Source organism: Natator depressus, chromosome 1, assembly GCF_965152275.1.
Source record: "Natator depressus isolate rNatDep1 chromosome 1, rNatDep2.hap1, whole genome shotgun sequence".
Taxonomy (NCBI): Eukaryota; Metazoa; Chordata; order Testudines; family Cheloniidae; genus Natator; species Natator depressus.
The window spans coordinates 47495046-47520564 of record NC_134234.1 but is presented as its reverse complement, the minus strand read 5'-3'; the positions used below and the strand labels follow the sequence as shown (position 1 = coordinate 47520564).

The 25519-nt window shown below is 44.4% G+C and overlaps 1 protein-coding gene across 2 annotated transcripts in view; it reads right to left on the bottom strand.

Moving 5' to 3' along the window:
* B3GLCT (beta 3-glucosyltransferase) overlaps positions 1-7751 on the bottom strand; it is a 135339-nt gene extending 127588 nt beyond the window's left edge. For both annotated transcript variants that reach the window (XM_074959303.1, XM_074959293.1), the window contains exon 1: positions 7659-7751. In XM_074959303.1, coding sequence (XP_074815404.1) covers positions 7659-7728 — 70 coding nt within the window. In that variant the 5' untranslated portion in view covers positions 7729-7751. The remainder of the gene's footprint in view (positions 1-7658) is intronic.
* Positions 7752-25519: the final 17768 nt, after the last annotated feature.

Below are 25519 nucleotides of genomic sequence, written 5' to 3'. Positions count from 1 at the left end.
GTCTTAAGTGCAGGACTCTGCACTTGTCCTTGTTGAACCTCATCAGATTTCTTTTGGCCCAATCCTCTAATTTGTCTAGGTCCCTCTGTATCCTATCCCTACCCTCCAGCGTATCTACCTCTCCTCCCAGTTTAGTGTCATCTGCAAACTTGCTGAGGGTGCAATCCACACCATCCTCCAGATCATTTATGAAGATATTGAACAAAACTGGCCCCAGGACCGACCCTTGGGGTACTCCACTTGATACCAGCTGCCAACTAGACATGGAGCCATTGATCACTACCCGTTGAGCCCGACAATCTAGCCAGCTTTCTATCCACTTTACAGTCCATTCATCCAGCCCATACTACTTTAACTTGCTGGCAAGAATACTGTGGGAGACTGTGTCAAAAGCTTTGCTAAAAAGTCAAGGAACAACACGTCCACTGCTTTCCCTTCATCCACAGAACCAGTTCTCTCGTCATAGAAGGCAATTAGATTAGTCAGGCATGACTTGCCCTTGGTGAATCCATGCTGACTGTTCCTGATCACTTTCCTCTCCTCTAAGTGCTTCAGAATTGATTCCTTGAGGACCTGCTCCATGATTTTTCCAGGACTGAGGTGAGGCTGACTGGCCTGTAGTTCCCAGGATCCTCCTTCTTCCCTTTTTTAAAGATGGGTACTACATTAGCCTTTTTCCAGTCATCCAGGACTTCCCCCGCTCGCCATGAGTTTTCAAAGATAACGGCCAATGGCTCTGCAATGACATCCGCCAACTCCTTTAGCACTCTCGGATGCAACGCATCCAGCCCCATGGACTTGTGCACGTCCAGCTTTTCTAAATAGTCCCGAATCACTTCTTTCTTCACAGAGGGCTGGCCACCTCCTCCCCATGCTGTGCTGCCCAGTGCAGTAATCTGGGAGCTGACCTTCTTCGTGAAGACAGAGGCCAAAAAAAAAAAAAAGCATTGAGTACATTAGCTTTTTCCACATCCTCTGTCACTAGGTTGCCTCCCTCATTCAGTAAGGGGCCCACGCTTTCCTTGACTTTCTTCTTGTTGCTAACATACCTGAAGAAACCCTTCTTGTTACTCTTAACATCTCTTGCTAGCTGCAACTCCAGGTGTGATTTGGCCTTCCTGATTTCACTCCTGCATGCCCGAGCAGTATTTTTATACTCTTCCCTGATCATTTGTCCAATCTTCCACTTCTTGTAAGCTTCTTTTTTGTATTTAAGATCAGCAAGGATTTCACAGTTCAGCCAAGCTGGTTGCCTGCCATATTTACTATTCTTTCTACACATCGGGATGGTTTGTCCCTGTAACCTCAATAAGGATTCTTTAAAATACAGCCAGCTCTCCTGGACTCCTTTCCCCCTCATGTTATTCTCCCAGGGCATCCTGCCCATCAGTTCCCTGAGGGAGTCAAAGTCTGCTTTTCTGAAGTCCAGGGTCCGTATTCTGCTGCTTTCCTTTCTTCCTTGTGTCAGGATCCTGAACTTGACCATCTCATGGTCACTGTCTCCCAGGTTCCCATCCACTTTTGCTTCCCCTACTAATTCTTCCCGGTTTGTGAGCAGCAGGTCAAAAAGAGCTCTGCCCCAGTTGGTTCCTCCAGCACTTGCACCAGGAAATTGTCCCTTACATTTTCCAAAAACTTCCTGGATTGTCTGTGCACCGCTCTATTGCTCTCCCAGCAGATATCAGGGTGACTGAAGTCTCCCATGAGAACCAGGGCGTGCGATCTAGTAACTTCTGCGAGTTGCCGGAAGAAAGCCTCGTCCACCTCATCCCCCTGGTCCGGTGGTCTATAGCAGACTCCCAACACGACATCACCCTTGTTGCTCACACTTCTAAACTTAATCTAGAGACACTCAGGTTTTTCTGCAGTTTCATACTTGAGCTCTGAGCAGTCATACTGCTCTCTTACATACAGTGCAACTCCCCCACCTTTTCTGCCCTGCCTGTCCTTCCTGAACAGCTTATATCCATCCATGACAGTACTCCAGTCATGTGAGTTGTCCCACCAAGTCTCTGTTATTCCAATCACATCATAATTCCTTGGCTTTGCCAGGACTTCCAGTTCTCCCTGCTTGTTTCCCAGGCTTCTTGCATTTGAGTATAGGCACTTGAGATAACCCGCTGATCGCCCCTTGTTCTCAGTACGAGACAGGAGCCCTCCCCTCTCACGCGCTCCTGCTCGTGCTTCCTCCCGGTATCCCACTTCCCCACTTACCTCAGGGCTCTGGTCTCCTTCCGCCGGTGAACCTAGTTTAAAGCCCTCCTCACTAGGTTAGCCAGCCTGCTTGCGAAGATGCTCTTCCCTCTCCTCATTAGGTGGAGCCCATGTCTGCCTAGCACTCCTCCTTCTTGGAACACCATCCCATGGTCAAAGAATCCAAAGCCTTCTCTCCGACACCACCTGCGTAGCCATTCGTTGACTTCCATGATTCGACAGTCTCTACCCAGGCCTTTTCCTTCCACAGGGAGGATGGACGAGAACACCACTTGCGCCTCAAACTCCTTTATCCTTCTTCCCAGAGCCATGTAATCTTCAGTGATCCGCTCAAGGCCATTCTTGGCAGTATCATTGGTGCCCACGTGGAGAAGCAGGAAGGGGTAGTGATCCGAGGGCTTGATGAGTCTCGGCAGTCTCTCTGTCACATTGCGAATCTTAGCTCCTGGCAAGCAGCAGACTTCTCGGTTTTCCCGGTCGGGGCGGCAGATAGATGACTCAGTCCCCCTGGGGAGAGAGTCCCCGACCACCACCACCCGCCTCCTTCTCTTGGGAATGGTGGTTGTGGAACCCTCAACCCTAGGACAGTGCATCTCATGCCTTCTAATCGGCCGAGTCTCCTTCTGCTCCCTTCCCTCAGACATATCATCTGGTCCACTCTCCGCTTTAGTACCTGTGGAGAGAACATGAAAACGGTTACTTATTTGTATGTGCGTTGCTGGTACATGGACGTTCCCCTTTTCTCTTTTGGAGGTCACATGATGCCAATTTTCTTCACCGTCCTCCTGTCCCCGATGTGCAGCCTGGTCTGAATCTTCAGAACCTTGTGCCCGTAGAAACATATCCTGACATCTGTCCAGAAAATCTTCAGCCTTGCTAAATCTGTTATTCCCATCTCCTACTTCTGCTGTTCACCTACGACACTCTCTCATACGCAGTTTCTGTGGCCACCAAAATTCACTTTTTGGACATAGTCCAGAAAAGTAATGACACTGGTAGTCTAAATATGTTACTATCCTTATTCCTGATAATTTTACATTCTCAGCCCTGCTCTTTTCCAACAGATAAGCACAAAAATTTACTTTGTATCCTTCGCACTAAGTGAACTGGGAAGACTTTTCAAATATTCACAGAGGCCACTAGTGGCTTCAGAGTTTAACATGCACAAATATTGAATTATCTTTTGGCAGACAATCAGTAGAAAATGCTCAAAGAATTTCTTAACACTCAGGAACCACTCCCTCGGTAGATTACTCAGTGCTCTGAAAAGAAGCCACAAGACGGAAGCCAGCAGACTAGACTGTAAACTCTTTGGAGTAGGGACTGTCTGACTGTTCTGTGCCAGTGAGGTCCTGGTCCAAGACTGGGGCTCCTAGGCACCACCACAATACACAACAGTTGTGTTCTCCAAACATTGCCACAAATTCAGACAATTGCAGTATGTTTCATTTAATGTTTCTTAGAAGAGACCTATTCTGTTCTCCAAACTCACAAGTACTCAAATGCCCACTCAGACCTCCCAATTCCAGAAACACTTCCAATCCCCTAATGTTTGTCAACCAATATACATATACACATACACACACACACACCCCGCCCCACATGGAATAGTTACCATGTTACATGATAATCATAAAAGTATTATGAGAAGAATTTGATTAGCTAGTGAATGTTCCAGTTGTGGAGGCACCAAGAGAAACCACATAAGTCAAACTCATTAACCAATTTATCTTGCAGGCAATCTTTACAATTGTCTAAGAAAAAAATAGTAAGGAAATCAATAAGTGTTACCTGCTATTTTAAGTTCACATTTTTCATATTTCAAGTATTGTAGACTTTGACCTGGTTGGCACCTGTAGTTGTTTATGTGATTTGCACAGCAATCAGCCGTAAGTTGAAAATGTCAAGTTCCAGTCCCCACACTCTCTGGCTGGCTACCAGTAGCCATTCTGATTCTACTTCCATAGTAACTGAAGTTGAATAAGGTACAGGCGAGCAGAGCACTTTTAGATATTTTAAAACCCCCGCTCTCCTGCTGGTAATAGCTCACCTTAAGTGATCACTCTCATTACAGTCTGTATAGTAACACCCATTGTTTCATGTTCTCTGTGTATATAAATCTCCCCACTGTATTTTCCACTGAATGCATCTGATGAAGTGAGCTGTAGTTCACGAAAGCTTATGCTCAAATAAATTTGTTAGTCTCTAAGGTGCCACAAGTACTCCTTTTGTTTTTTCAGAAAAAGTCAGACTCCCTGGTTTTCAGCCGATTTCCACTAAAATTGGAAATTGAAATCCGGGAAAGTAAAATAACGGCTTTTCATTACCACTGATCTTTTTCTAAAGTTCCCCATCACATTCACGAAAATTGGGATGGGAAAGGTCACTGGCAGATAGTATTGGAGAGGGAAAGCTCTCACTTATCTTTTCCATTGCTCAACTGGTAAACAGCAGACTACTATGAACCTTCATTCTATAATAATAAAATGTTTTTCTTTACATTTAGAAGTGTTCCCTTTTAGAAACAAGAGGAGCTTCCACACACTTAAAATGATTTAAAAATTTTCATTTAAGGTACAAATATTTATAAGAGCAAAAGCATGGTATAACCAGATCAAACTAAAGCATATACCAAGGACCTAAAGGACATTTATTGTATCTTCCTCTTTGAGGGAATGACTTCAGGGAGTCTTTCCAGTTGAGGTGCTTTGCATCGGTCTCTTAACGAGGTAATGAAAAACTATGATATTATCCCTTACCTTATCAAAGTCTTTTCATGTTGTTATTGTTTACATATGTCAAAAAACACTGTTAATAAACAGTTTTCAAACATTTGAAATACTTGGGAACAGCTAGGTTTAGAATGCTGAAACAGCTGATATTACTGACTCTTGTAGGTACAGCATGCAAGAGAGTCCTTGGACTTTTACTGATTATCATTTAATAAAGAGATCCTTTCAGCCTGAGTCTCTCTTTTGGTGCCCTGTATTATTTTGTTGCCTTTGTCAGATTCTCACAGCACTCCAGGGTTTCGGTAACAGCTACATTGCTGCTGTCGCTCAGACAGATCGGGGTCTTTGATACTGAGACAACCCAGGAGCAGTAAAGAGGCAAAATAAATCAGTCTTTTATCTATTTACATTGAAGTTTTTATACCAACTCTTCTTGACTGCTACTGCCCTATTAACTTCAAAGGCTTCTAACCTAACCAGTAAAGAGAAAGCCTTGTTAGTGCTACAAACTTGTTAGCCCAGAGTTTTGAGGGGTACTGGGAGCTCCAGAACCCCAAACATTATGTAAGGCAATTAAAACAAGTCACATTTAATTTTTTAGATTAGCCCTTTAAAGAAGCAACTGAGACATGTATGAAAAAATATTCAGGCTGAAGTCACCTTTTAAACTATTAAAAATGATTCCTTAAATTGTTTAATATAAGATGGGGGGGTTGGGAGGAGGGGGTCATTCTGTTGTGGTTCTTTATGAAAAAGTCCTGAGCCTAAGACTAAGTATAAAACTATGTAAATATTTTTCTCCACTGTGCAGGTTACCAGCAAATACATTTCATAGAAGAAAATTCAAAGATATCTAATTACCTTTTTTGTAAAATGGCAATGGAAAAGAATGTTTAACACTGTTGAGAAATATTCATCTTTCCGTCTGCCATCTCAAAATCACAGGATGCTTGTGAAAGAAGAGGCTGCTCTTAGCTTAAAAGAAATGGGTATTTCTAAGACTATGAAAACTAAGGTTCTGATCCTGCAATGAGCTCCATGTGAGCAGATCCCTAGACCCATATTGACACCCATTGACTTAAATTGGGTCCACACACCTACAGTTCCATTGCCCTCTCCCCCTTCTGAAGTTAATTAATTTTTAAGGTTTTTTTAAAAAACTGACTGACTTTCCCCTTACATAGCAATAAACTTGAAGCTGCTATTCTAAGGCTGGGATGACAATTTGGAGGATAGGAGATTCACCTTTATCAAGAAACCTGTTTCAGTGATATTTACAGTCAAGGAAAATCCTTCATCCTGAGAGGGATTGAAATATGGCTTTAAAAAGAGACTGTCAGATAGTTTAATCCCAAAATGCAGTTATTTTGGTGAGGAAGATAAACAGTACAAGAAAGAAAAATCAATATTTTTATTTGAGTTTGAAGTTTGTTTATATTTAAATATTCCCCTGCAGGGTTTGCAACCCCAAAAGTGTGCTAATGAAAAAGAACCAGATATCAAGGTTGGTTAATAACAAATTGACAACGCTATGTTATTCTCCAAGATGAGATAAATGTTTTTTTAAAAATCAGCACAAATAATGAAAAACAAATTAGATTTGGAAGAGTCTTTCCTTTTTACCCATCCAGGCAGTGGTTTCCAAACTGCGGTACATAGACCACTGGGCTGTGGAAAGCTGCTCACATAGGACAAACTCTCCTCTTTTATTCTCCCATCTGCCAAAGCACATTACAAGTCAGGTAAACCACATTAATACCTGGAAAGTATTTCCTTATTTTGTGTTAGCAATTGCTTCTTGCAATATCAAAAGATGGGGAGATGCTCCATGACACTCCTCTGTATTAAGAGGTGCTCCACACATCCTAAAAACCTTGCAGCACCCCCAGCCTAAACAGTTATTTGGACTAGAGGTATGAATTATTTGGTTTTTAAAACACTCGATTTTTACCTGACTGGGTCCCCATCCAGCCCTAAGAGTTGGCAATTTCTCTAGGACTCTACCTAGAGATTGTGGAATCGCCCTAACTGGAGATTTTTAAGAGCAGGTTGGAGAAACACCTGTCAGGACTAGTCTAGGTTTCCCTGGTCCTGCACTGGGCTGGGGCTGGGACTCTCCAGCCCTACCTTGCTGTGATTCAGGCCCTACGCAACCACCAGCGCTTCACAAACAGCACCAGACACAACACCAGCCCTGGCAACCCACCTCCCGCCGCAGCCCGCGGGGCTGGAGCTTTGTGGGAGGAGGCACCCCCCGAGGCTCCCCCGCCGGCCTCCAGGCAAGCGGAGGGAGGCTGCGGTCCCTTCCTCAGTGTCAGGGAAGCAGCGCGGGACCCTACCCTGCCCCGGAGCTCGCGGCCAACGGCCAGCAGCACCCCCAGGCGCCAGGCACAGGACTCCCGGCCCTCACCAGAGAGCCCCCTGCCCGGCGCGGGACGCTCCGAGTCCGGCCAGCCCCCGGCCGGCTGGCGGGCGGCAGAGGGCGCCGTGCGGGGCCCCAGGGAGGCGGCTCCTCGCCGCCTTCTCCTCCCCCAGCCCAGCCCAGCCCATCCCGCCAACAAACTTCGAGGGAGGCGGAACGTCCCTCCGCAGCCGTGTCCCCGCCCGCGGAAAGGAGGCGAGCGGCCGCTGCGGCTCCGGTGCCGCCGCTCCGCGTGCCCGGTCTCTCCCCCGCCAGCAGCGCGCAGACCGGAGGCCCCCCCGGCCACTCACCCGGCGCGCAGAGCGGCGGCAGGAGCAGCAGCGCGGGGAGCAGCCAGCCGCCGCCGCGCTCCCGAGGCATCCTGGCAGCGGCCGCCGCCCGCGCGCGGAGGGGAGCGACGCGTCTGGCTCCCCGCCTCCCTCTGCGGCAGGAGCTCAAGCAAGCGGCCTCGGGATGGTGCCTCTGCCGCCGCCAACCCGCCCCCGCTGGAGCGCGCCCGCCCGGCACAGCCGGGCGCCAGGAACCAGAGAGCTGCCGCAGCGCGTGAGAGGCGCCATCTAGCGGGCGGCAGGGGGAAGGGCGGCCCCTCGGGGCTCCACACACCCAACGGCTGACGAGCCTGGCGCACCGACTCCACCCTCCTGCAGAGACCCACCCGCCCACACACACATCTCCTCACCCCCATCGTACTCCCCGCACGTTCCCCTCTCCCTAGAGACCCCCATCCTGCACCCCACACACTCCCGAGACACCCCACCCTACTCCCCCACATCTCCTCAGAGACACCTCCATCCTACTCCCCAGGTGTCCTTTCTCTCAGAGACCCTCATTCTACACCCCCCCCAATATCCTCACACCCTCTGCCCCCAGAGGCACCTCCATCCTACTCCCCACACTTCTCCCCTTCCCCCAGAGATACCCATCCTACACCCCAACATCCTCACACCATCGCCACCCAGAGACACCTCCATCCTACTCCCCATAACTCCCCCTTCCCCCAGAGATCCCCCCATACTATTCCACCACATCTTCACACAGCCCACATCTCCCCAGAGACACCTCCACACACTCTCCCTATAGACACCTCCATCCTACTCCCCACTCCCCCTAGAAGCTCCCCATCCTACACCTCCATCCTGCTCCCCCACATCTCCCCAGAGACACTTCCATCCTACTCCCCACTCCCCTCAGAAACCTGTCCGACATCCCCCACAGACACCTCCATCCTACATTTCTATCCATCCCTCAGTCCCACTCAGAAACACCACTAACTCCTCACCACACCGCCAGCACCTCACACACACCAGTCCCACCCAGCAGAGACATCCAGCATCCCCATATGCACCTCAGCTCTCCCTCCACTAAGACCTAGCAGGGAGCAGCTACCATATAGAGAGTTCCTTTACAGACACCTATAACTAGTCACTTATAACTAGGCTTGGAAGGATTAGATTTTGTATTCATAAGTGTCAGTATACACTGATTTCACCGCACACACACAAACCAATGAAACATATTTCCATCAATGATAATCAAAAGTTATGGATAGGCAAAGTAAGAACAATGCTGAATGAAAACTTAGTTTGATTTAAGGATATTTACTTTGTATATTTTGATGTGAAATTGACAATTTGTGTTTTAACAGTTATAAAGCTTTAAATTTTTGAATCGACATCTATGGCAATTAAATAATTAATTGTGTGACACCCCCCCCTAATTTCCCACAACTGTGAAATTTTAAATATATAAAAATAGAAAAAATCTGAAATATACATTATCAATCAAAATTTTTAAAAATTGAATTCTGCCAAGCCTACTCATTTAGGGCCCTACCAAATTCACAGTCCATTTTGGTCAATTTCACTGTCATAGGATTTTAAAAATCATAACTTTCATGATTTCAGTTATTTAAATCTGAAATTTCATGGTGGTGTAATTGTAGGGGTCCTGACCCAAAAAGGAGTGGTGGTAGGGTTGCAAGGTTATTGTGGGGGAGGGGTTTGCAGTACTGCTACCCTTATTTCTGCACTGCTGCTGGTTGTGATGCTGCCTTCAGAGCTGGGAAGCTGGAGATCGGCGGCTGCTGGCCAGGAGCCCAGCTCTGAAGACAGAGCCACTGCCAGTAGCAGCACAGACATAAGGAAGGCCTGGTATGGTGTTGCCACCCTTCTGCGCTGCTGCCTGCAGAACCGGGCCCTCAGACAGCAGCTGCCACTGTCCAGCCACGCAGCTCAGCAATCAGCAGCGCAGCCGAAGTAAGGATGGCTTGGTATGGTATTGCCACCCTTACTTCTGTGCTGCTGCTGGCGGGGCGCTGCCTTCAGAGCTGGACGCCTGGCCAACAGCCACAGCTCTCCAGCCACCCAGCTCTGGAGACAGCGCAGAAGTAAGGGTGGCAATTCTACGACCCCCCTGAAATAACCTTTTGGCTCCCCCTGCAACTCCCTTTTGGGTCAGGACCCCAATTTGAGAAATGCTGGTCTCCCCTGTGAAATCTGTTGTTTTATGTGTTTTTACCCTATACTATACAACTTTCACAGGGGGACACCAGATTTCACGGTCCATGACACATTTTTCGTAGCCATGAATTTGGTAGGGCCCTACTCATAATCCACCTAAGACATCAATCCCACCCACTCATCACACCACATCTCTCCCCATGCAACCCCTCTGATAGGCCCAACTCACCAACATCTCCTGAAGACAGCACTTCTGCATACATAAACTTTTCTAGACATCCAGGACCTCACAAAGACACCAATCCCACGCCAACAACTGGAGCAAAGACACCCAGCATTCCATAGGATGGCCCTCACGCAGACCAAGCCCCCCCTTCCTCAGACAGACAGCAGCTATCACCTCCAAACAACTACTCCACAAACACCCAGCACGCCTACACAAAAATCCTCTGGATGCCCAGCACCTTTAGAAAGACCAGTCCCAACTGGAGACACCCAGCACATAAACTGCCCCCACACACACCCCTCTCTATATAAACACCTTGCCAGTAGCACCCTTCCACTGATCCAACCAGACATACCAGCTTCTTACTAGAAAATACCCACCACCCCTCTACAGGACCAGATTATATCAGTCTTTGGTGCTAGGCATGGGGCCCTCCAGGGCTCTGCCTCTGCTGCCCCGAATCATAGTTCTATCCCCTCTTCGTGTCATGTTGGCAGGTGGGACCCCACTCCTCTTTACAAGGGTGTAAGGACAGCATCATGGGGCTATCTTTCCCTCAGAATTGGCAGCAGGGACCTCACTCTAGTGCAGTACCCTACACTTGACCTATAAAATGGACTGTCTGATTGGATGAGTGGGCTTCTACCACACATACAGTCTTCTCCTGGGGTGGTTTAGGTAGGGTACCCCAGAGCAGGGAGCCTTGGAGATGAATGAGGAAACTCATCTTTGTCAGAGCTTTATTTTCAAGCTGTCTGCAACCTCAGGCAGATATCACTACATCATCTGCCCTTCATTCATGTTTTCAAACTTTTCTTGGGAACAATGAGAGGTGGAAACATGCTTTAAAAAGAAAAAAGCTGAGAGTCTGACATAGTCACATGACTCCAGGAGTGAGGGCCGTAGACATGGACATATAGGATATGTTTCTATGCTTCAGCTGGGAGTGAGCCTCCCGGCCTGTGTAGACAGACTTGCACTAGCAGAGCTTGAGCTAGTCCACCTAACCTCTATGCTTCAGAGCCTAAGCCACAGCATCCATCACACTGCTATTTTTAGCATACTGCCTCAAGCTCCGCTAGCGTGAATCTGTCTACCCAAGCTGGGAGGCTTGCTCCCAGCTGCAGTGCAGACACGGTCTTAGGGCCTATGCTGTAATCTGACCCTGCGCCTCTACACACAAACACATCTCTGTCCCCCCTCCCCCTCCCCCACACACATTCAATTCAATAAGCTATAAAAGTTTTGCCAAAGTGTCAAAAAAAAAAAAAAAAAAGAGAGAGAGAGAGAGAGTGAGACACACACACACAGAGATCCCTTGGTACATGTCAAAAGTAGGTACGCTCCACCCAGGATAGGGCTACAAACTGTGGGCCTATTTCTCCTCTCTCACCAGTTTTACACTATTCTGATGTCACTGACTTCAGTAGAATTACTCATGATTTACAATGGTATACGTGAGAGGAGGGTCAGGCTCTGTATTGGAGTTTGGGTCTCTCTCATTCATGTAAAAAGAAAAAAGAAAAGGAGTACTTGTGGCACCTTAGAGACTAACCAGTTTATTTGAGCATGAGCTTTCGTGAGCTACAGCTCACTTCATCGGATGCATAGCATATTGTGGAAACTGCAGAAGACATTATATACACACAGAGACCATGAAACAAAACTTCCTCCCACCCCACTGTCCTGCTCGTAACAGCTTATCTAAAGTGATCATCAAGGGAGGGCCATTTCCAGCACAAATCCAGGTTTTCTCACCCTTCCCCCCGCCCCCCCCACAGACACACATACAAACTCACTCTCCTGCTGGTAATAGCCCATCCCTCTTTGAAACCTCTCTTTATAATGCGCATGATAATCAAGGTGGGTCATTTCCAGCACTAATCCAGGTTTTCTCACCACCGCCACCCCCCCCCACACACACACACCCCCCTCCAAAAACCACACACACAAACTCACTCTCCTGCTGGCAATAGCTCATCTTACAATGTGCACAGCAATAATCCAAGTTTAACCAGAACGTCTTGGGGGGGGGGGGGGGGGTTGTAGGAAAAAAAAACAAAACAAGGGGAGATAGGCTACCTTGCATAATGACTTAGCCACTCCCAGTCTCTATTCAAGCCCAAATTAATAGTATCCAATTTGCAAATGAATTCCAATTCAGCAGTTTCTCGCTGGAGTCTGGATTTGAAGTTTTTTTGCTTTAAGATAGCGACCCTCATGTCTGTGATTGCGTGACCAGAGAGATTGAAGTGTTCTCCGACTGGTTTATGAATGTTATAATTCTTAACATCTGATTTGTGTCCATTTATTAATAAATGTTTTTTTTTGTTTTGTTGTAATATCGCAACTTTCACCTTCAGCCCCCAACTAAAACCCCTCCAACGCATTATCAAGGATCTACAACCTATCCTGAAGGATGACCCAACACTCTCACAAATCTTGGGAGACAGGCCAGTCCTTGCCTACGGACAGCCCCCCAACCTGAAGCAAATACTCACCAGCAACCACATACCACACAACAGAATCACTAACCCAGGAACCTATCCTTGCAACAAAGCCCGTTGCCAACTGTGCCCACATACCTATTCAGGGGACACCATCACAGGGCCTAATAACATCAGCCACACTATCAGAGGCTCGTTCACCTGCACATCTACCAATGTGATATATGCCATCATGTGCCAGCAATGCCCCTCTGCCATGTACATTGGTCAAACTGGACAGTCTCTACGTAAAAGAATAAATGGACACAAATCAGATGTTAAGAATTATAACATTCATAAACCAGTCGGAGAACACTTCAATCTCTCTGGTCACGCAATCACAGACATGAGGGTCGCTATCTTAAAGCAAAAAAACTTCAAATCCAGACTCCAGCGAGAAACTGCTGAATTGGAATTCATTTTCAAATTGGATACTATTAATTTGGGCTTGAATAGAGACTGGGAGTGGCTAAGTCATTATGCAAGGTAGCCTATCTCCCCTTGTTTTGTTTTTTTTTCCTACAACCCCCCCCCAAGACGTTCTGGTTAAACTTGGATTATTGCTGTGCACATTGTAAGATGAGCTATTGCCAGCAGGAGAGTGAGTTTGTGTGTGTGGTTTTTGGAGGGGGGTGTGTGTGTGTGGGGGGGGTGGCGGTGGTGAGAAAACCTGGATTAGTGCTGGAAATGACCCACCTTGATTATCATGCGCATTATAAAGAGAGGTTTCAAAGAGGGATGGGCTATTACCAGCAGGAGAGTGAGTTTGTATGTGTGTCTGTGGGGGGGGCGGGGGGAAGGGTGAGAAAACCTGGATTTGTGCTGGAAATGGCCCTCCCTTGATGATCACTTTAGATAAGCTGTTACGAGCAGGACAGTGGGGTGGGAGGAAGTTTTGTTTCATGGTCTCTGTGTGTATATAATGTCTTCTGCAGTTTCCACAATATGCTATGCATCCGATGAAGTGAGCTGTAGCTCACGAAAGCTCATGCTCAAATAAACTGGTTAGTCTCTAAGGTGCCACAAGTACTCCTTTTCTTTTTTCTTTTTGCGAATACAGACTAACACGGCTGTTACTCTGAAACCTCTCATTCATGTGTCACTACTGTGTATTCCTAAATCCAGTGGCAGAGTGCTATAGTTATGATGCAGCTCTCCTTTTTTCTAGGATTAGACACAAGTTTCGTCTTCACATTTTGAAATGACTTTTACGACTCCTAATACTTTGAGCCACCCACATAGAGAACACTCTCACACATACACTTTCCCTGTACATATCCAACACATTCTATAGACACAGACAACACATCAACTCTCACATTGACACCCTGCACTATCACACGCTCTTTCTTCCCTCCATCTGTCTTGCATATTTAGACTGTAATCTGTTCAAAGCAGGGACTGTCTCTTACAATGCCCACAGGGCCACACCCTCAGCTGGGGTCTCTGTATGCTATTGTAATACAGGTGTCACACAGGCACACAACAAATACATGCACAGGCCTCAAGAGTAGATCCCATTTTGTTAAAACTTTAATTTTAATTGCCTAATTGTCATAATTTCAAAGTCTTTGAGGCTCAGGACATATCCACAATATATAAACAAACTCCGTCCACAGCCAGAAAACCTTTGCATGGACTTTTTGCCCACCATTCCACTTCAGCAAATAAATTTCTGGGCTCCAAAACAGCTATTTTGTTGTTGTGATTAACTGGAAACGTTCATACACAGAGACATCAGAGGGATACATGGTATGTTGTCAATTTGAAAAAAAAATCAATTTGTTCACCTGTCTATATTAATTTTTAATATAAGATTTTAAAAAGTACACCCCTCTGAATATTTTATATATGCTTGCATTTCACTGTTTCCCCCTATAAATCTGAGAAGTGTTTCCCAGACCTTTCCCAGATTTCTCAATTCTGCTGTGGGTTCTGTTTTGGAGGGCAGTCACAAACAAGTTCCCCAGAGACAAAAGGCTAGCCAATGCCTCAGTCAGGTATCAATTCTGTTGTGTGTTCTGTTCTGGAGGGTAGTTGGATAGGCAAGGTATTCTTCGTGGAGGGACTATGGCAATGGCATTCATTACCAGATTAGGCTGAGTTTGAGACTTCCCATCTTCAAAATGGTGGTTGCGACATTACCCAGGGTACAGTCTGGGCTGATGGACAGCTATGTGTCCCCTCAATTCCCAACCTAGGGTACCTTTTACACTGCTTTGCTGTGAAAGGAACCACTCCTGGTCTGCTCACACACAGCCTCTAGCATGTAAATCACTCCCAGCTATACTGTATGAGTGCTCTAGCAGCCACTCGAATTACGCTGCAGGGCAACACCATCAAACTTCCAGGCCCAGACTTTCCCCCAGTTCCTGGGTGGGTGCTCGACCCTGCTCTGCCCCAGGCCCCACCCCCACTCCACCCCTTCCTCCAAGCCCCCTCCCCTGCCCCTTCTCACCCCCACCTCCCTCCTTCCTGCCCTGTTCCACCCTCTCCCCACCCAGTACCTCCTGAACACCACTCAACAGCTGATCACGGCAGGCAGGAGGCACTGGGAGGGAGGGGGAAGCACTGATCAGTGGGGCCTGCTAGCAGGTGGGAGGAGCTGTGTGGAAGGCGGAGTAGCTGATCCGTGGGGCTGCCGGTGGGTGCTGAGTACCCACTATTTTTTTCCATGTGTTTTCCAGCTCCGGAGCACCCACTGAGTCAGTGCCAATGCCCAGAAATGTGCATCTTGTACTGCTCAGCATCCTCCTGGACAATATAAGCTCATATAAAGTCTGTCATTTATTAATAGAAAATGATATGCACAAATCTTGTTATCCCAAATGGAGTCTCCCAAACACTTCAATCCAAACACACTGGTTTAGATAAAACAATAAAGCAAATGTATTAACTACAGAAAGATAAATTCAAAGTGACTATAAGTAATGAGGCATATAAATCAGAATTGGTTGCAAAGAAATAAAAGGTAAAATGCATCTAACATCTAATTTAACAAGCTACATAAATACAAAGCAAAGGTCCTCTCGTCACATGTTCCAGCAGTCTTACTGGCAGAACCTCTTTCAGTCAGGATCTCCCTCCCAGTCCAATGCTGCTTCCTTTGTTCTTCAAGTGTTGAGGATGCCATGGGAAGAGAGTAAGGGAGAGAAGATGATTTGGGGCATCTCCCCTCTCCTTTTATAGGCCTTCCCTTACACTAGAATCACCTCCAGCTGATGTTCAGGAGACAGAAAGTCTGTGTGGCTGGGAACCTTAAACTGCTTCTTTATCAAAATGCAGATTTTTTGCACACACCCTCTCTCCTGGTCACTTAATCAGGTGATGGTCCCTTTGATTCCATTGACACCTGACTGAGGCATTGGCTAACCTTTTGTCTCTTGGGAACTTGTTTGTGACTGCCCTCTAGAACATATCCCAGTATATCACACAATGGAATCTTACATCTTTATACACATATTTTACCAGGACAATAACGATCAGCGAATCATGAGTTTTCAAATGATACCTTACACAGTATGCTTTGTACAAAATTTAACATAGTCTTGTAAAAGGGGTGAACATAGGGGTACAGACTATCACAGTGATTAAGATATAACTATATCTTCATGTCTCCACAAAAATGTGACCAGTCATTATGATAGTGCTACATTAACAGTCCAGCGTTTGGCTCACATTTGTGAAGCTCACAAATGCCACAGAAATAGGCTCACTAGAAAGACATATAAAAATAATGAAATCTTACATTTACATTGTGAGACGGTGACGGGGTTCCCGGGGTGCAGCCTGGACTGTGAGATTGCTAAACTGTCTGTCCCACCAACCTGGCGTGTATCCCTCTCACTCTGTGATGCTGTTGGTAAGGTTCTGCACTTACACAGACATCCACAGGCAGTGACACACCCAACTGAATTACATGAATTCTTTCCCCAGGCACTCATGAACCAACAATAGAGAGGGTCCAGCCAATTCCCCCCAGCTTCCCAGTCTTGCACCCGAGAACTGTACCATCTTGCACTGGTCAGAAGCCTGACTAGTGGAAGTTCATTATCCAGTCCACCCCTCCCTTGACGTGGAGAGGACACACACTACCTTTTGTAAACTGAGCTGAGAAACAAAAGTAAATTTGCAGTCTGAGTTCTACAAACTAAACAAGATTTGAATCAAGCAGCGTCTCACTCTGACAGATGGCATAGTTCTGGGACTCTTTTCCAGCCTAGGACCATCCTCCCCAGTTCAAAGTCTTTGTCCATCAGACCTGTTTCCAGGATTGAGTTGTGGGGGGAGGGAGGTCATGACATCACTTCCCCTCTTTTATAGTTTCTTCCAGCTTGCTCGAAAGATCTTTTCACATAGGGATCCGGCAGTCCCCACTAGTCAAGCAGTCTCCATTATAATGTCTATATGTTCTCTCTGAGAAGTCTTCTGGGATGGCTACTGGGTGTGGATTCCCTTTAATTGGCCATCAGCAGGTCTGGCTGCTCCACTCTTGTATTTGAAAGGCTGGTTGTGGGTGTTCCCAACCTCACCGCATATTTCAGTAACACACACATATTCCTCTATTTGCAACCCCTCTTGACCCAGATTCAGATCCAGGCACTAGTGAAGGTTCAGAAATAAGGTCATTAACTTTTGCAGAACTAGTTTGCACATCCCTGCTTATGGCTAACTGTCAAACTGTATTTTTCCTAATGTTTGTAACGAATAATCTGTTGTAACTGATCTCCTTATAATAGTTTGCAAGGCTGTTTCTTTGTTAGGGAAGGCAGAATGGGTGGGATTCCCCAGCTTTTAGCTACTGAAGGCTAAGAATTTAACAGCTGAGGTATAAAATTGGAACCATGCAATTAACAGTTTGTGGGTTTGGCTTATATGTGTCATTGCATGTACATTAGCTGGCCCTAACAAGCAGACAGAACATTGAAGGAGGTAAATACTCACTTTAAAACTGTACAGAATATGGTCAGAGTCCTCTGTGTCCCTCCTTGTTGGGTGTCTAGGAGATATCTGCTTTAAACAGTTCAAGTTTTCAGGGCCTCATTTTGAGATATTTTCTCAAGGAATCCACTGCAAGTTTTGTATGGAACTGCAACAGAGACTCCTGGGAAGACAGAGCTCAGGCAAGCAATTTCTCTGAAGTTGCTACCCAGTTTGTGATTGAGCTCCTGGTTATCTAGGGCTCTGTGACAAAGTGGGAAGTTTCTTAATATTTTGTGTAAATAGTCTGTGTGCCTCAGTTTCCCCTATGTGCTGTATGTTTAATTAGGTGGGGGGAAAGATTGTTTGATCTCTGCAGAGACTCAGAGGACCAGGTGTGATTGACGCCTGGCTATCTGGGCCCCATGCCCACAGAGAACCCAGAAGACAATGCCCAGATATCTGGTGACTAGCAACAACAGAGGCCAGCCAATTCGGATCAGCTGGAAAGCAAAGAGCTAAGGTGGATGGCCAGGTGACCTTTGATTTGCCCAGAAAGAGGAACAAAGGACGGAGGAGGGGCAGATTGGTTCAGTTGAGTGTGGACTGCTGGAAGCAGGGACACTTCTGGACTGGGGGCTGCAAGATAATTCTGAGCTCTAGTCAGACCCAGTTGAACTTTTCAGCTTTCTATGCTGCCCCAGGACTTCCAGACAGTTAACAAATCCTTCCACTTTACAACGCTGGCCAAGAGTCACTCCAGACTAATTTGGGGGTGTATTGCTCCCTTTGGGTGAATAATTCTCCACTCAGGGGTCCAAAGCAAGTGGACTCGCAGAGGGACGCTCATGGTGTGACGCAAGGGTGCTGAAGGCTCTGACATTCGGTCCCAGGTGAAGGGGCTTATCCCAAAGAGAGACTGCAACTCTCATAGAGGGTTGCCAAACTGAAGGGGGTCCTCCCAGGGGCTGTTCCAGAGCTGTTCAAGAGCACCGGGCCTGTGAATCCATGACAGGTCCCTTTAAGAGAAGCCAGAGAAAAAGCATAGACAAATACCATTTACAAGGCTAAGCTTATAGAAGTTGCCATAACATTTTTCTATAGCCAGTCAAGTTTATGTGTTATACATCTTTTTTTCCACTGTACCCTACATAGTGAAGGAGAAACCCCAATGATAAAGCTTTGAGGAGAAACTATAGGAAGGCAAACTTATAAAGCAAGACTGCAGATCTTCAGTTTTGATTTGGAGTCGTGGGTAGGTTGCCAGCATCCCTAGTCAAATTAACAGCTTTTTTAAAGAACTGTCAGACACAGTACTCTTTGCTCTTTTGTTCCCTGCTGCTTCCGGATAGAACTGCCTTCACAGAGAATACCAGAGGGATTTATACGTTCCCTGCTAAACTGCAACAGTTTTAAAGCAAAACAAGTTTTAAGCCTAAGCTACTGGATACTATTTTTGAATATTGTTAAAGAGACACTATCTTGCCAATTCAAAGTGTATTTAAATATAGATAATGGACAAAGAGGGCTAAAACTGATAAAGACAACAAGAATGGAATGCTTCCTTAAAAAATAAAAATAAATAAAAACTCAGTATCACTCCCCCCTCTCCTTTTTTCACACTAGAAGAACTGAAACAGCAGTAAAAAGAATTACCTATAATTTACAATTAACCACTAAAACAAAGTGACACGAAGAATAAAGCAGGTAGAATTGGCTTAAATGAATAGAAGGGATCCATTCTGCACTGCAGGAGACAGGATCAATTCAGAGGTAAAATCTGAATTAATAATTTTCTTTGTTTTAAAAGCTCCACAACTCACTCATCTTTAGACCAACTTTTGGGGACTCAGTGTTGGTAGTCCCACCTCATCCTGAATAAGGCAGTTCCTGATTTTTAAAATATCCAATTCAGCCTTACCCTGTCAAGATGATAGTACTGAGAATTGTAGGGCCTGTTTACATTATAAGTTTTAACCAGTTGCTGACATGAATGGGTAAATGTGTGAATCCTGCCAATGGCATAGACTGGCACATAGTTGTCATCTTGAGACAGTGCCATTTTGCTGTATACAGGGGACCCCTTAACTGTGACTGTAATTGGTTTTGTCAGACCTCCTTTCTACCAGCTCTCTGTTTAGTATGACACCTGTGTGCTGCTTGTGCAACCCTGTGTATGTTTCACCCTAGCACAATCTGGGATAGCTGCCAAGGTTTTCCCAGAATGCACCGATACAAACAAGCAGCATGGTATGTTTGGACATACCAACAACTGTTCATATATGGTACTATTTAGGGGTGGGGCGAAAAGACTGTGTGGACACAATACAATCATGTTTGTTACAATTTAGTCAGGCCACTACTCTCCAGCCACAAGCTCTGAAGGCAGCACAGAAGAAAGGGTGGCAATACTGTGACCCCCTAAAATAGCCTTGCGACCCCTTTTGGGTTGAGTCCTGCAGTTTGAGAAATGCTGAGTCTTAAGGGCTTTACATGTTTATATTTTGCCATTTTAAAATATATATTCATGTTTTGTTACAACACCGTGAAATTTAAGATTTAAATGTCTGAAACCGTGAAATTCAAGAGTTTTTAAATGCTACGACCGTGAAATTTACGAAAATGGACCATGAATTTGGTAGGGCCATGGTCATGATATTCAGTCACTAGTTACTTCACAAAAAACAGAGCTAGCAGGAAGAATGAAGGCATTGAATGATGACAGGTATATGAAAGACTTATCTATGATTTCAATAAGCCTACTATTTGTTGTTTGTAAGTCTCCTCCTGGCCTAGGAGCTGGGACTGTCAAATTGTTGTGGGCCCTATTTTGGAGGACAAATAGATGTTTGTTTTCTGTTAGGTGAAGATTTTAAAAAGAGAAAAGTGACATTTTCATGGGCTGAGGAGTAAATGTGGGGCCTGGCAGCCATCTGACTCCTTTTAAATACAGAATGTAGAACTATTATTGCGGAAGGAGCTACTCTGAAATGTACCATAACCTGTAGGGATAGTAGCAAGGATCTAATGCTTGAGAAAAAAGAAAAATAATCCCTAAATCAACCCTTTCACTGTTAGACGTGAGGACTTTAGCAGGCAGACATTCCCCTTACAGTGTATATCCTCACTATGCGGGAAAAAGCAGCATATATCCTGACCCCTTCCCCAACACATCCCCTATTGGTTGGGTGAAAGCCATTCTGCAAGGGTCCTGCGCCAGGACCTTAAAGGAATAGTAACGATTTCTAGTCCCAAGTACTACTTACCCCCAAGACCATTTCCTCTCTACCCATATCTTCTATATCCCAAATCCTTTCCTATATCAAACTTCCCCAACTCTTAAAGGGATGCAACAACCGGATGGGATTGAGCTGACCTCTAGGCCTTATCACTTTTAAGGAGCAGCCTAACCCCATCACACATTCCTATAAAATATGCAGCTAAACATTATGTGGAAATCCCTGTGTGCTTAGTATCAAAATCCTCATAATGGAAAATCAGTGATCTTTTGACATTCCTGATGGCCTAGGGGACTGTAAAACTCAAGAAAAGACTAGGCAATGATCTTCTCTAAATAAATAATAGATTTTTGTTTTCAGCATCATTATTACTTGACAATAATTCTGCTTATACAGATCAGGGATCCTATTTTGGACAAAATACATGCAAGAGAGGAAATGATATTGAGTTTCTAACAGTTTCATCAATATAAAATTTTCAAATGATTGTTCATCACTATTTGCCCCAATATGGATATTACCAGCCTCCAGAGTATGTTTTCCATGTCTTCCATTTGGCTGCATGCTACTCTATGGTTATCTGGAAGGCTCTAGATATCTGAAGTTTAACAGAAATCTGAACTCATGGTATTCCATAGTAATAATTTCTATATAGAATAAACATCAAGCTTACAGTGGTCATATTATTCATTGCAAATAAACAATCCAATTAATTTAGCCTATTCTTCTGTCTGTGAATATTTTGTGAACTGATTCTAACTTCTCTGAATATATTTGTTATTTATAAGTATTGAACTGTTCACGCAAATTTTAGCATGTGGGAGGTTCATAAAGTATAACAACTACTGGTTGTATATTAGTTAAGTCATGTGGTATTGTTTCTGTTACCCACTCTGAACTGCTGAAGCTTTTTAAACAGGAGAATAATGAACACCACATTTCTGATACAAATTTTCAGACAAATAGACATGCATGGTAAAATCTGTGAAACTTTCTGCATCAATAGTCATCCAAATAGTTGCAAACAATGAATAATACAACCTGAATAACAACAGAAGGAACTTGTCATATTTATCTATGTAACATATCACAAATCACTGTTATTCATCCAGCTCTAATCAGAATGCCACGCTCCATCCACTATACTTTCTCAAGACTGAGCTAGAATTTCCACAGATTATATTGCCATGAGAAAATTCAGCCAAGTTTCAGAAACTTTGAAAACTTTGGCTTCTCTCTAGTTGGAATAGTGTCACAGACCCCCAAACAACACCATTCTTTTTACTCACTCATTCTGTTAGCTCAAAATGAAGAGCTCCTGCCACATACTGCATAATTGGTAAATCAGTTTAAGAATGCAGTCATTGAGATCAGTGAACTCAATCATTGACATACATAGGACTATCTACTACTTGAACATATTTGGGCATCACTATCTCAGTGATTTCAAATACCTTCTGAAAGAATGGATCTGTATACAACCCAAATGACGTATTTGCCTCACTTGAGCCATAAACACTAAATGTACTCTACATTTAGGGTTTTTTTCAAAAATTTGCACTGGTGTAAACATCAGTGCAAATCTCTAATATGAATAGGTGTAACTGGCGTAAAGCAGAGCTTACAATGGTGCAATTTAAACCAGTAAATTACCAGAGCAAACCACACTGGCGTAAGCCCTTCTTTACTTTGGTGCAGCATAGCTTCACAGAGTAGCTGGTGCAAATTTCACTAAGGTAGACAAGCCCTTAGAGACCCTATTTACTGCACAGTCAACAGTCTTGTTGATTTCTTGCTCCACTCTATGAATAATCTAACAACAAATCCATGAAACTAAGAACCCTCAATTGCTGGTCTCTTGGAGGGGGGATGGAAGCTTTAAAAAAAAAAAAAGAGACAAGCACCTAAAACTTTCTCGTTCCTGACCTGCCTTATGGAATTTACTCCTGGGGGAATTCTGCGCATCAAGGCAGCTGGCTGTTCTGGCGCCACAGCAGCCTCTGGTGGGCAAAGGGCAGAACTGCAGCACTTCTTAGGCAAAATGTTTTTTATGAGGGAAAATACAAAATTATGTGAGACAGATGAACGCGCAGAATTCCCCCAGGAGTAAAAATTCTATGCCCAGTGCTGCAGAATTCATCACAGCACGCTGCCCGCAGAGCCAGGTTAGGATGGAGTGGGGCACACAGGGCTGCTGGGGCGGTCACAGACTGAGGTTCAGAATGGCTAGTGGGGGAACAGACTAGTGCATGGGCTCAGGAGCTAGTGGGGTGACAGCGCTGAGCCTGGGTATGGGGAAGGGGGCCTTCAGAGACCCATAGGAATGGGGGGTGCAGGGACAGGGGCAGATGTGCCTGACTGAATGGAAGAGGCTTGGGGTCAGCCAGGGTCTGCATGGGGGAAGCTTCCCAACACCCTAACAATGCCACCGACCCCCAAACAAAAACCTCACACCCAACACCCTCCAGGTTCACTCCCAGGCTCCTTCCCTCTCCCTCAGCTCTTCTGTTACCCCTGACTCCCCCAAGCCTTTGCACTGCTTCTGACAGGTGCAGGAAATACAGTTCTGTATAGGTTTCAGAGTAACAGCCGTGTTAGTCTGTATTCGTAAAAAGAAAAAAGAAAAGGAGTACTTAAATGAATTACACAAAGTTCTGTATTAATATGCCTAGTAAGGAATCTGTTTATAAAAAAAATTACTAGAATCTTTTTTTTTGGTCTGTGTTGTTACAGACATACTTGCTGACAGATGTTTTGAAATAAATGACCAAAAATAATTGAAACTGGTATGATTATATTGTGTTATTTTGACAAATAAAATATGCAGAATATTGCAGAATTTTCAAATATTGTGTGCAGAATTTTTAATTTTTTGGTGCAGAATTCCCCCAGGAGTAGGAATAGTAGCAAAGATAAGAAAGGCCAATAGATTTGACTAGTAGGGCAGTGACCTCATGGTTTATATGGTGTTATGGTACTGCCTAATGTCCAAAAGAGCATATACATTATTTTGTTTGCTACTGTGGTAGAGAGAGAAGCAATATAAGCTACCTCCTATTTTGGATTTTTAGTAAAATTATACAAGTGGCTCAGTAATAAAAATTCATACAAAATGTTGTGACTTGTTAAATTCCATAACAGAAAAAAATCCTTCTAAGATTGCATAGGGACATAAGACTACAGCCTTAGTTCTATATACAATGAATACTCCCACTGTTTAGGAGAATCAAGGCAAAAAGATCTAGGCCAAAAGTGACTAGTTATTCTGGGTGCCTCAATTTTCGGGTGTCCAAATTGAGACACTAAGGGGGGACTGATTTTCAGAGGGTGAATGCTCACAGCACATTCTGAATATGGAAAAAATCCCCTTATTTTATTTTATTTTTACCAGCATTTGGACACTGCAGTAGTCTTCATCAAAGTGTTTCTTAATTTTTCTGGTTAAAACTGGTTTTGATTTGGCAGACTTTGGAAACTGCACTTCATACTCACACCACTCTGGGTACTATGACTTTCAACACATTTTACCAATGTTCAAAATACAGGTAGCCTTCACATTTCATGCACATCTTGTAAGTGACTCTGGGTCAAAAATACTTGTTTATTGATTTAAAGAAATATATAATAATCTTCAGCCCATGTTAAAAGTCCAGTGGGCATTCAATATATTCAGTAAACAAAGCTTTTTTTCAAAAAAATTTTAAACTTAACCAACACAATAAACTTTAGAGAATAATAATGAATCACACAAGTTCAATGGGAGGAGAGAGAAAAAGAGGCTTACTGGTTTCTTTAAACAGTATCATGAGCTGTGGGATTCTCTCTGCCTCCTCCTCACTCCTCCCAATGTTAAACATTGCAATTATAAGAGGGCCTGGAATAGACAGTATTCTAGGGAGTCCATATGGTCTAGTTGCTTGAGCACTAGCCGGAGACTAAGGAGGCCTGGTTTTTATTCCTGGCTCTGCTCCTAGCATGTGTGTGACTTTGGGCAAGTTACTTTTAGCTCTCTGGGTATCACTTTATCCATCTTAAAATGATTTATTAATAAGAGTGGTGTTATTATTGTATATGAAAGAGTACATATCAATGGTTTCCCTTTGCCAGATTGATTGCTGCAGATCAAGTGTTAAATGTCAAGTTCTCTTTTCCAAGCTGACATATAATTCTATTTTTGTTCCTCATCTGTTTTTTCATTTATCAGAAATTTGTATATTTAGAGAGAGAAACTATTTTAATTAATTTAAGTTAATAAATACAACAGGTCAAATTATTCATTGTGAATATTTATTGTAAATGTAGCCCTTTTTATTTTGCAAACAAATCCTGATTTATATAAATGTATTAATTATTTGAAGGTATTCACACATCATTTATGCAAACAAATTTCAGCCTGTGTTTTACTTGCAAACTTGATTGTTTGCTACTTGAAATTTGTAGTGTGTGACTGGTCAGCTAAATTACATTGTTTCTGTACCTTTATTGGATTATCAATTTTTTAAACAAGAGAAAAAATGGATTACTACTAACATATTGAGAATGACAAATAATAAAGTTCAAGTAGGAAATTTCAAATGGATAATCATTCATCAGGCTATAAATAAGGCTAAGATTTTGCCATGGTTATTTTTAGTAAAAGTCATGGACATGTCACCTGCAATAAAAAAAAATTCATAGAAGTCATGACCGGTCTGTGACTTTTGCTGCACAGCTCCATGGTTTCCCCCACCACTCTAGTGGCTGAGAGCTGTGGGGTTCCCCCTCTGCCTGCGGCAGCTGGAAGCTCCAGGGGGGCTCCCCCTCTACCCACGGTGGCTGGGA